The 13,265-nt window shown below is 36.6% G+C and overlaps 1 protein-coding gene across 1 annotated transcript in view; it reads right to left on the minus strand.

Moving 5' to 3' along the window:
* Nucleotides 1-13,265, minus strand: part of SPAG17 (sperm associated antigen 17) — a 108,414-nt gene that overhangs the window by 71,888 nt on the left and 23,261 nt on the right. Inside the window, exons 4-6 of the mRNA XM_084501145.1 lie at nucleotides 11,534-11,661; nucleotides 6,586-6,793; nucleotides 4,705-4,899 (exon numbers count right to left, since the gene is read on the minus strand). Of these exons, the coding sequence (XP_084357271.1) occupies nucleotides 4,705-4,899; nucleotides 6,586-6,793; nucleotides 11,534-11,661 (531 nt within the window). The remainder of the gene's footprint in view (nucleotides 1-4,704; nucleotides 4,900-6,585; nucleotides 6,794-11,533; nucleotides 11,662-13,265) is intronic.

The raw sequence follows: 13,265 nt of genomic DNA on the forward strand, positions 1-13,265 counted from the left end.
CCAAACAGTTCATTAAATATAGGATAAGCAAGCTTTACTATCAACATTTTGTTAAAGTGGAAAGTGGGGTTAAAAGAAGTTTAAGGTATAGCATGACTATGAATAGTGAGTCTAGAAGTTGTATAGCTCTCATTTTAATTGCGTGGTGATGATCAGTTTTCAAAGGTGCTCCAGGTACAGAGAAAAAAATTCTCTCTCTTAATGTCAAACTTACAATCACACTCTGAACCCAAGATCAATCATACTTATTATAGCCTAATTTAAGAGACATAAGAACATTAAACCTGCAATGACTTGCTTTCATTTGGACATGTGGGTGCTCAGCACTTCTAAAACCTAAGCATTGAGGCCAAATACCACACCTGTATTTTTCCAGTGGCCCTATGGATTTAAACCAAAACAACCCTGTGAGGCTATGAACTCTTCAAAAAATGCTGACCTTCTTAAAGAACTCGAAGATATATATTCCTTGTGCAGCAGCCATCAGAAGTGATGGCCAATTAACTTATAAAATGGCCCTATCATGATTTTGAAGGTATGTACCATAAGTGACTCCAAGCACTGGGTAGAAGATCATGGAACTCTCTGCCAAAAGATTTTGTAGATATAAGAAATTTTCAGGAGTTCGAGGAAAACTGGCAAGTCCTTAAAAAATAAACAAAATAAATACATTGAGGTTTACTACAAAGACAGGATACATCAGGATCAGGAAAATCTCTTGACTTGAAAATAAGTGGATGCTAAGTGAGGTGCACATGGAGAAGTTTCATATGTGCTTTTCCTATTATGCTTCTTCTTTTCTTATTACTTCTATTCCTTTCCTTTCTCTTTTCATATTCCTCTCATCTTCCTCAGGCATCAGTTCATGACCACTTCTGGAGATAGAATACTGGCCCAGATGGTCCTTTGATTTAAACTGTTCCATGCTCCTAACAGCTCATCTCAGTCATAGGACCATCTTTCTTCTTCCTTCTTTTTTCATCTGCTCATGAAAGATAAACTCTAATTCAGTGGTAATGTTCTCCTAACACACTCAGCTTTGAGTGTATGTCATGGCAGTATAACAGTACTTAGACTGCTCAGTCATGGGTCATCCACTTCACGTTGTTGAATGGAAGTTGAGTGGCACTGTACTAACTATTGCAGCCAAAAATTTCAGTTTTACAACAGAAGAATAATTATGTTTTACTAACTCTACCCCATAGTTTAATAATAAAACACATAAGTGTATGACACTTAGGTTTCCCCTTGCACAGAAACATCTGGCTCTCTAGCATCAATCATTAGATGCTCTATCCTTGAATATCACCTCTCTTCTTCATTCTTGTGCCTATAGTACTAAGATCTTTTCTTCCTCAAGTATATTTTCATCATGTAAACCCTCTCAGAATAAAGTTTCCATGAGTAACCCCAAAAGAAGATGCAGGAGTTGGGAGAAACTGTCAATGCAGAAGAAATGTGGCACAACCCCACAGAATAACTGAATTCTCACTTCTATTACTAAAGAATTTGAAATTAAGATGGTATTCAGTGGTACTCTACATAATTTTGGAACAACAGCAATCTGTTATAATCATGTAACAGTGGAATAATAGCATCTAGTATATAATAATACATTGCATAGTGATTTTGAACCATCGCTGTGGAAACAGAAGTCCTAGAATCACTAGGATGTGTCAGGTCACAGATTTCCAGCAGAAACAGAAAAACAAATTCCATTTTGTGAGGCTGAGTGATTGGTCTAAGTTCTGAATATTAACTCTCAGAAAAGAGGAGATAATAGTAGAGCTACTAGAGTGATTAGAAGAACAAAAACCTAACCATATGAAAGGTACTAGTAGTGCTTGACTTGGTAACATCACAAAATGAAAGCCAATAAGGCATGTAGACACCTGAGAAGGAAAAGAACATGAAAGCTATGGTGCCTAATCCATGGTTTAGGAGTACTAATGCCATGAACAACAGAAACGTTATAACACAATGGGATTTACAGGTCATGTCTTCCTTTCTAGAAGTACATCTTTGTACATTACTGAAATGATCAGTCATGATCTATTTCAAAAGCCATTCAACTAGGAAATACTGTAACCTCTGCTCCAAGGCACAATTAACTATATCACTGGTGACAAATGTTTGCCTAATATAACCTTAAAAGCCTCAATATTCCTACTCCATCTGCTTTAGTACTTCACCAACCTCTCCTGTAGAAAGTTTCTTCCTGCTATATTGTATTTTTTTTTGTAGTTTATACTCTTTATTTTCTATCCTAGCCTTTTATAAACTTGAAAACTTTTACCACATCCCCCTTTATGCCCTTTATCCTTAAGTTTAAAAAGATAAGGTCGACAACTTATTTTTTTATTTTCCTCATAGGTCAAGTTTTACAGATTCCTAATAATTTTCTTTGTGATCATTTGGAATTTTCTGATTGTCACACATTATGAAATTTTATCTCACTGTTGAGCTGTATGATAGAATTATTTCAGGTATTTTTTTAGGACATATTCTCATTTATAATCTGGAGATTTTTTTTAGTGGCATAGTGATACTGATGACATGTTCATTTACAAAGTCAGCATGATAGCTTGTCTCACAATGTGTCTTTTAGTTAGGTGCTTCCTAGATTGTATTTGTACACAAATTATTCGTGCATAAATATACTATACTATAGTTGTCCACATTAAACATAATATGCTTTTTTCCAAATTGTTATTCTCTATTCTATCAAGAACATTTTGCATTTGAATCACACCCCCTTTTTTGATTATTGATGATAATATTTTATAATACTAGAACTCTAATTCATAAATTCTCTTGACTCCACTCCATGCATCCTTCTATTTTATAAGCCTTTAATAGCTACTCTACAAAAGCTAAGGTTTTCCAAGGAGGTTGCACCTACTATACATAAACTTTCCTCTAGACCTATCTTGCTTACTGTGGGCCATGAGAAATAACATTAGTAAAATTCAAATATACAACACTAACTATTCCTCTGCTTAAAAGGTCAGTACTTAATTTTGTAAGGAAATTAAACTTATGATTTGTTCTTGAGCAACATATAGAATCATAGAATCATTAAGGTTAGAAAAGACCTCCAAGATCACCTGGTCCAACCGTCCCCCTACCACCAATATTACCAACCCACTAAACCATGTCCCTAAATACTACATCTAATCTTTCCTTAAACACCCCAAGGGATGGTGACTTCACCACCTCCCTGGGAAACCAATTCCAATGCTTATCCACTCTTTCTGAGAATAAATTTCTCCTGATTTCCAACCTGAACTTCCCCAGCTCTATTTGAGGACATTCCCTCTTGTTCTGTTGCTAGTTATCTGTGAGAATTTGCCAGCCCCCAACTCTCCACATCTTTCTTTCATGTAGTTGCAGAGAACAATAAGATCTGCCTTGAGCCTCCTCTTTTCCAGAATAAACAAGCCCAGTTCCCTCAGCTGCTCCTCATGAGACTTGTGTTCCAGGCCCTTCCCCAGTTTTGTAGCCCTTCTTGGGACATGTTCCAGGGCCTTGATGTCTTTCTTGTAATGAGGGACCCAAAACTGAACACAGTACACAAGGTAAGGCCTTACCGGAGCTGAGTACAGGGTTATACTAGCTGTTACTCCTATATTCATTTCTCTTAACCAGTTGTAAATTCTTTGTTCCAGTATTTTCCCAGAAACAGAAATTAAGCAGATTTCAGTGCCCTGGCTATTTGTATTCCTTTCCCTCTTCCTCCCAGCTCTTTTTCCACTATCTCACTTGTTCTTTATGAGTCTCAAGTATAAATGAGAATGGCAGGCAGATCTTTAAACTGAATGCAATTTAAGTTAAGCTGAATCAGCTGATTTGAAAACTCTATCTTACTTCAGTACTACTCATCTATTTTGCCTATTCTTTTGCAGTCTGAAGTCTAATCTTTCTGTTACCAGCATTAATTGTAGTTAGTTGTAACCATCACCTGTCTGCAACGGTATCTGTAGTGAAAACTGATTAACCCTCCACAACACCCATGCCAAGTACAAAAAGCCCCTCAAAACATTAACTACTGCCAGACTTCTCAGGACTACATCTGACAGTTCTTCCTCTATGTTGAGCAGTAAAAAAAAAAAAAAAAACTTTTTTTTTTTTTTTTCAACTGCTTCCGTTGACCTACTGGCTCTGTTAATACAGCTGAGTATGGTTAGCCATCACTGATGACTCACATTTAGCTTGCTGTCCACCAGAACCCCACATCCTTTTCAACAGAGGTACTACTCAGCTGTCCTCAGGCTATATGACTGCAGGGTGTTATTCTGTAACACATTCTTTTCTGGCTGGGCACACAGTCACAACCTGTGGAGTTCTCTTGAAATTACCAAATGTACAAATTTTCTTAGAAAGCGACCTTCCTGGCTAATGACACATATGGGTGTGCATTTGATAAAATGTTCCTTGGTGGCTGCTGCACAGAACTGTGGCTGCAACGCTGCCTGCTTAGTCAGTCCTTTCCACTGGCCAGCTAAGGCAAACTTTTGCTTTAGCAAACCGTTTGGTTTGGTGACCAAACCAATGGCAACAGCATTTTTGCACCAGGAAATAAGGCTGCTCACAGGTAGTATACATATACACAAGGCACAGAGGAGAAAAGCACAACAGGAATGGTCTACTTGAATACAAAACAGTACTCTTTCTACACAAATTTTGTTCTTATGACCAAATTACCTTCAGGTGAAAGTAAAGATTCTTCTTGAAGTTTAGTTGCTTCCAAATATGTCTGTAATGGATCATAATTCTCAGAAGAAATCCTGATTACACTTGAAACATTAACTCCAAGCTCAGACATCACGGGCAGTAGCTGAGGGTTGTGGAAACCCAAGATTATAAAGTAATAGTGGGCACCATCATCTGGTTCATCATCTGTTCAAAACACATTAAAACAGACTGGAGTAAGGAATTCAAGAGCTAAACAAAAAAATTTTTTTTTTTTTCCTTGCATATATAGTGATACTGCAAATTAAGGTCACAGATGCGAACTATTACAAACAATTAACAAAAATGCAGCATTCAGAAGAAACCAGTAGGTAGCTTCTAATATTCCTACAGTCTCTGGGGTGTTTGTTTTTTTATTCCTCTATCATCTTTGCAAGCACAAAGTAACTAGACAAATTCTCCTTTGAGATAATCTGCAATCACTGTTTTGTAAATACCCTTGGGACTAATGAGATGATCTCAGTTAATAAAATTTAATGGCAACGCTAGCAGTTCGTAACATAAAACTATTAAGCATACTAAACAAAGACACTTTTCATGGTGCTTAGCTTTTGGAGGCAATTATTATTTTTCCTACTTTTTCTTATCATTAGCTGTGACTAACAAGGAAGCAAAGTATGGATATGGGGTAAAAAAAATATTTTATACAGGTACCTGATGTTTTCTGCCCACTCCTCAGACACCCCTCAGATTGGAATCAAAAACGTTGGATCTGGTAAAATTGTTTCTATAGGGCCTAGCAGAACCACATTAATAGCTACTCAAATCCATTCTGTACAGTACATTCTATACTCACATAAGTAAGATAAAATGAGGTCTCTACATTACTTTAGCTTTGATTCTTACAGGCATAGAAATTTCTTCAAACACTTCTAAGTCCCTGAAAAATCTTAAAATTATCAAAATGATATTTTTGCCATGCCTTATCCACGAAAATGAGCTAATGCACAGAAAGCCACTGTTCTGTTCCTGTGCAATTTCTTCAGCTTCAGATTTGTTCTAAACATCTAGATCAATGCTTTTTAAATGCTTGAGGAGTATCATTGATCTCAAAAGAGATATGGACAAAGTCTGATGAAATAGGAAGGAATGCCTGCAGGGGTTCAACTGGGGAATACTGGCTACGCATTCAAGACCAGCAAGTGCTTCTCTAGTGGGAGAAATCCTGTTTTTTCTGACGTAGTTAAAGCTCACTGTGGTCCAAATTAAATATAACTATGATCTAATGAGGAGAGGTATGCACATTCTCCCATTTTTTTTTTTTTTGTTCCAGTGACATTTGTAACCACGGGTGCTATGTATTGAGAATAAAGATTTTCTCAGCACTGTTTAGTATATTATTCCTTACCTTGTATAGCTCACTTCTGGACTAGCTTTCTTCAGGTCTTAGCACTACCCACATGTTTTTACAGTAAATGAATTCATATTGCCCTTTATACAGAACCTGGCTTCACCTCTAAACAACAGTGGACAGCTCAGTTTTACTTTATTAATACAAGGAGAAAGATGCCTTTGGATACTGACGCATGCACTTAGTTATTCTGAAATCTTTGTGTAAGGATATGTAATATTTATTTAGCTACTTTAGTCTTACACATGCTAAAACATCTTTGATGTTAATGTGCTACACATCTCATCTCTATTTTATTTCTTGGACTGTACAATATATCTTACTTCAAAGCAAAGTATAGCGCCCTCTTCAAATGCAAGGTGGCAATGCTTTCATATTGCCAAATATATCTTTCAACATGAAACAAAAAACATACTGGATGTGAAGCTAGGTTTGATAATTCTTGCAAGTTTATCAGGAGCATATCTGCATTCTTTACATACCAATGTATTTGTACTCCTCTTCCTCTTCTCCTCGTCGCTTCAGTTGGGTGTTCTTTTTAACAGTAGCTGGCACTGCAGAGGCTACGTCTGTCTTTCTTCCTTTCCTTTCTTTCTCAGCTGCCTTGGCACTAGGGGGTTTCTCCTTCTTGCCAGGAGGTTTACCTTTCTCTTTTCCTCCATCTTTTTCCTTTTTTAGCTCTTCTTCTGCCTGACAAGATGAAGAAACTAAGTTTTCATTGTAGCCTTTGTGAAGAACAAAGGACAGATTGCTATAAAATTATAGTGGATAAATGAATAACTTGAATACTTCTGAGTACTTTTCCCTCTCAGAGTTATAAAATTGTGTTAAAGATGTTTTAAACTGTGCTTTTTCCTTCTTGAGCACACCATTCAGTTTATTATATTCTTACTAAATCATAGTGTTAAGACTTGACATTAAAGAGGAACTATGAGGGGAAGGTATATATTATACCTACAGAATTGATTAAATGAATACTGGTGGAAAGACAAGAACCAATGACCTTCATCAACTACCACTACAGTACTTGCATCAGCCAGAAACCTTCCCTAGACTGAAGGAAAATAAGACTAAAAATTCAATTTCTGTTAAGTCTTCAGCATCTCTGTTAACACTCTTGAGTATGGCATAAAACAGTACCAGCACTATTTTGTCTTTGATGTAAATATCTGTCTACTATAAACTACAACCAAGAGCCTTGTGCTCATTTCACACAGGATATTACTCAGCCATTCTCGTTATTTCCAAGCAAACCCCCTATGTTAAGTTCTACTTGGTAATTTAAGAGTAAAGAATGAAAAAGATGGTGATAGTGTCCCAAAGCCTCACATTATAAATCCAAGAATCTCACAACAAGTCTAAAATTAAAATAATTCAAAATATATTAAGGCAAAGAGAAATGCTGTAAGAACAAGAATCTTTATGTTTTCCCAGCAGCATGACTATGCACTAACCACATGAGAATGGTGTTTGTTTTTTTTTTTTTTTTTTTTTTTTTTTTTGTTTTTTGTTTTTTGTTTTTTTTTTTTTTTTTTTTGTAAAGCTAAAGTAAATACATTGAAAAGATATTATCTTAACTTACTGCTAGCATTCTGCAGGTGTCACTTTAAAGGCTATTAAATAAATAAATAAGAATAATCAAATAATAATAACAAAAAAGTTCTCCATGCAAATGAGATAGAGTCATCTGACCTACACAGTTGTTTTCCTTACACCCAGCTGGAAAAGCAGACTTTCCAGCTGTAGAAATTGTGTTTAGCTCAAATTCAAAACCAAAGCTGAAAATCATTTCCTTCCTTCCCTTCTTCATGCATTCTCTTTCTGTACCATTTAGAAATACCTTCAATAGATTCTTAAAACTGTTTGTGCTGTGTTACTGGGGACTTTGAACAGTATTAATGATTTGGTTTCAGATTTATTCAACTTTGGACTTTTCAAGCAAAAGATTTTGATAGTATCAATTTGAATTCTAAGTTGATGAACACATCAAAACAGATGATGCAATCATCAGGCCACAGTGTTTACAATCAGTTTTGTTGATTGCACCTGAGTCATTTAATGTAATTAAGCCTCCAATCAGCAGAGACGTATCTGAATTTGTTAAGATTCCAAGAAAGAGCACTACTTGTCCTTAGAATTTCAGGAACTATAAAGCCTCTCCTTTTGAGGACTCTTTCCTTTTTGATGTCACATTTCTTGTTCCCTACTAGCTGCAGATTTCTGTGGAGTTTTGTCTTCCATCTGTCATTTTAAACTTTGTATTACATAATTACATAAATCTTACTACCTCACACACTTTTCTAATTACGCAGAAGTGTCTTTGAATAATTCAAATGGATACACTTGGCAGTTAATGACAAGCTTCTGCTCCTATTGAAAAACAGAAATTTCATAATGGAATTATGGTTTATTTCTGCATATTCAGATTCTGCTTTTCTTCTGCCGTTCCATTTATTGGTGTTTACTCCAAAGAAAAATGGACAGTTATGTTAGTTTTCTGAGAATTAATCTGCCAGTGACATCCTGGTTTCAACACCTGAGCCATCAGTGGAACTTGTACTGTACAAGCTAGTTGGAAAGGAGTGAAATTTTATGGCAGGCAATTTAGAGTTAAAATTCTAAATTAAACACCAATTCTTGCCCATTCTGTACTGCAGAGTATCTTTATAGTGAAGAGGCCTCCCAGCTGACTGAGGCCTCCCAAACTGACAAGTCTGTCCTTCAGCTGCTTCTCTCATATTTGTCTGTCACACTTTGATAGATAAAATCCAGTGGAGCAGACAACTGTCCAGATTGCTTGGCTAAAACCAAGAAGAAACTGTAAAGTCCAGAGATTCTTCTACCTTCAAATCCAACTATCCTCAGATTCTCCAGGGAAATAAGTTCATACATACAAGAGTAACCTTGCCAAAACAAAGCCTAAGGCTCCATTTTAATATTCAAGGGACTAATATTTAAACTTCAATTTTTTGTTTTACAGTTTACTTTCCAGCACTGATTAATATCTAAGAGAAAAGTCATTTATCCTCCATATGTTATGAAAAATTTGCACTTTAGCTTTACCCTTTGAATTCTTCTTCATGTTGAAATTTTTTTAATTTGTTTTTCTCAGATTCTTTACACATTTTTTTGGCTCACATCATCTGTTTTATGAGGAAAGACTAAGCAAGCTGGGCCTGGTTAGCCTAGAAAAGAGGAGAATCTTATCAACCTTTACAAATACCTGAGTGGACAATGTAAAGAGGATGGGGCCAAATTCTTCTCAGTGGCGACCAGTGATAGGACAAGGGGTAATGGGTATAAATTAAACCACAGGAGGTTTCATTGCCATATGAGGAAGAACTTCTTTACGGTTCTGGTGACAGAGCACTAGAACAGGCTGCCCAGAGAGGTTGTGGAGTCTCCTTTGGAGATACTCAAAACCTGCCTGGATATGATCCTGGTAACATGCTCTAGGTGACCCTGCTTGAGCCAGGAGGTTGGACCAGATGATCTCTGGAGATCCCTTCCAAAATCACAGAACTATTCTGTGGTTTTGTGATTATCATTTATAAAAGTTTTGCAGTTGACTTCAATGAGACCAGTACACTAAATCATCAACTAGCATTTAATGTTCTTGAGTGTGTGCTATACTTACTCCGCTACTTATTCCCACAAATATAATTGTTCATAAAAAAGCATTTACAGATTTTTCAATTACACATAATCCTTGAAACCATTTTTTTCTTTAACTTTGTACAAGTACAGACTGCTTAGATCTCCGTATCATCTCATTTTACAGGTTTTATATCATGCTTTGTAATACCTGTAATTTTTGATCAACAGAGTAACTTTTTGCAGCAAGTATTTGACTTTCTGTTAATAAAGGTCTTCAGTTTAATGATTATTTGGTGGAACTCTAACAAAAAATAATTGTTCAGTAAGTTTTTGAAATGTAGCACTGACAACTTTTTTACTTTTTATAATTACAGCAATTAGAAAGTAATTAGGGTTCTGATATCACAGAATCACCTAGGTTGGAAGAGACCTCCAAGACCACCTAGTCCAACCTCTGACCTAACGCTAACAAGTCAAATATGATTGTGATTCTGTGCAATCTTGCTGAAATTCCTCCTAGAACACAGAAGTAATCTGACCAAGGCAGTCTGGGAGCTAGAAGTAATGATTTTGGAGAATATGTGGAAGTGAGGGGTTTTTTGATCATCCTTGTGGCCCTCCTCTGGGCTTGCTCTAATAGGTCCATGTCCTTCTTATGCTGTGGGCCCCAGAGCTGGAGACAGTACTCCAGGTGGAGTCTCACAAGAGCAGAGAGGGAGAATCACCTACCTCGACCTGCTGGCTACACTTCTCTTGATGCAGCCCAGGATATGGTTGGCGTTCTGGACTGCAAACACAGATTGCTGGCTCTGGTTGAGCTTTTCACCCACCAGTACCCCCAAGTCCTTCTCTGCAGGGTTTCTCTCAACCCACTCATCAGGTCTGGATGTTGCACTTGGCCTTGTTGAACTTCATGAGGTTTGCAGGAGCCCACCTATCAAGCCTGTCAAGGTCCCTCAGGATGGCAACCCTTCCCTCCAGCTGGTGGAATGCACCACTCAGCTTGGTGTTACGCGCAAACTTGCTGAGCGTGCTCTGAATTCCACTGTCTGTATCACCAACAAAGATATTAAATAATACTGATAACAATACTGATCCCTGAAGGACACCTCTTATCCCTGCTCTCCACTTGGATCTTGAGCCATTGTCCCCAAACATAGTGAGAAATGAAGCATCAATGGATTTAAATTTGAATAGGGTTGATGAAGTTAGAAACCTTTTACAAATATCTATGTTGCAAAGATACTTGAACAGTAATACCGATTGCTGTAGAAAGGTGAAAGCACAGCAGTGCAAGGTTTTCAATAACAGGTTCAATAAACATTTACCAAGAATAGTTTATGTATATTTCATCCTGACTTAATACCAGAGGATGGAACAAATAATTTCTCCAAATTTCTTCCAGAGAAGTGATTCATGATAGTAATTTCTTCACAATGCTACTCTGCACATACCCCTGATACCTCTCAAGTAATATAACTTCTCCTACCTTAACTTCAGCAGAGATATATTGAGCTGAAGCAAGTTTCTACCACTATTTTCTAGTGGTTCTATGCTTCAGCTAAGACATTACTACTTTTTACTGAAGTGAAGAGTTCACAGGCAATACTTTTTCTTTTCTATTTTTTTCCCTGTCTCACCTGCATTTGAGTAATTGGGAGCTTCTTCCCGAAAATCTAATTAACTTAAAATATAAATTTCTATTTACATTTATCTTCAATTACGGATGCAGGGAGTGAAGCATAAGTAGAAAGCTGAATTTATGCAAATAGCTCTTGAATAGAAGTGGCTTCATAAAGTTAATTAAGCATCCTCTCTGGCCTACTGTACTACCTTCTTTTCAGCTTCCCTTCTCTGAAGGTCTTTCTGTTTAAGACAAAGCAGTTGAAATTTCAATAGCTTTCCAGTTAGTGTTACAGGAATCTCTTCTCCGCTGTCAAGAATGGCTTTGGCTGCTTCTACTACCTGCAGAGAAGAAAACAAAAACAGCTATTACTTGTATGGTTTTAATACTGCATTTGACATAGTTTGCATGCAGAAAAGATGGGGTGTTATTCACATTGAACAATATGTGGCTCAGAATGGCCACATGTTCTGAAAAACAACAAATCAGTAAGATGCATTGCTATTCTTTGGTCCAAATGCTGTAAGTATGAGATAAAACTAGAAGAGAGAAAACTATGCAAGTGTGAACAGATGCACAGTTTTTACTGTAAACTGCATATATATATTTATATATTTTATTTATATATATATATATTGGTTTTAAACAGGCAACATTAAGCAACTACTTATTATAAGCTAATAAAAAAAAACATTTAGCAGGTACAAAATCGGTAGGAATACTTTGGAGTACTACTTTACAAAGTGACTAGTGTCTGAGGCACCAGCCTTGAATGAAAGATACAAACTTCTTGAAGGGAATTTGAGAGGGTCTGTCTTGGTGAAAATACACCCCTCCCTGTGTAATGCTGATTCTGTTGGTATGCAGCCTAATTGGGGTGAAATAAGGCTATTGAGTTTTCTTAGGGTGATGACAGCAGCGGGAACATACAGCTGCATTGTCCAGATGTGTGGCATTGACAGGCTGTTTTATGACTATGTTTTTTACAGCTTGTTTCCACTAAATTTCGTACAACACAGTAACATCTGGGCCGTTTTCCTTGGAGCCTCATAACCACTTTATTTACTGCGAAAAAAATAAAATAACATAAAAATACCATAAAAAGTTGTTATATGTTTCTTTCACTTGTGTTGTCTCTGTAATAAAGTTCACCTATGTAGGAAGCGCTGTTGAGGAATAATATAACCATAATATTTTCCTACTTTTGTTTTTAAGCAACCATCAGCTTTATTTATAACCATGGGCTGAATTAGGTGTTACTCAAATGTTCTGACATGTTTCTCTTTTCCCTTCTTGGAGCAATTACAGTTGGGCACATATGGTGTCAATTTTGCTTGCTAACATTCAGACAATGAAGGTGCACACTGCATCTCACTGAACTGTGTCTTGTCTAATGCAAACACCACCATTAGCTTTGAGCTTTCATAGTTTCTTGCCCAGCTTAGAAATTTTCACTTATCCAGTAAAACCTGGGTAAGTAAATACAGCCACTACACATGCTTCTCTGAATTATCAATGCCAGAATGGAATCCAGAATATTATAAGCCAAATTAGTATTTCATGTACATGGGAACAAAACACGGGAAAAAAAAAAATGTTAAATTTTAGATTTTTCTGGGTCACATAAGAGGGAGACAAAGCAAACAAAATATTTGTATTTATAACACCCCATCTCCAAACAATCCTGTTCCTCCAACACTAATAAATCTGATATCTCCTTAACATACAATACTTAAGAAAATACATCATGATTAAGATGAGTTTTCCTTTACATCTTTTGTATTCTGAGTAATACTACTGGTCACCATCTCAAGCCAAACATAGAAGGCTTCTGGAAAGAATCCCAGTAACTTCAGAGTCATGGCAGAAAATCAATGGCACATTAAGGACGGACTTAAAAAATCCCACAGACTGTACGCACCCTAAAATCTACTAGCCATT

The sequence above is a fragment of the Aythya ferina genome (genome assembly GCF_964211825.1).
Source record: "Aythya ferina genome assembly, chromosome: 1".
NCBI lineage: Eukaryota > Metazoa > Chordata > Aves > Anseriformes > Anatidae > Aythya > Aythya ferina.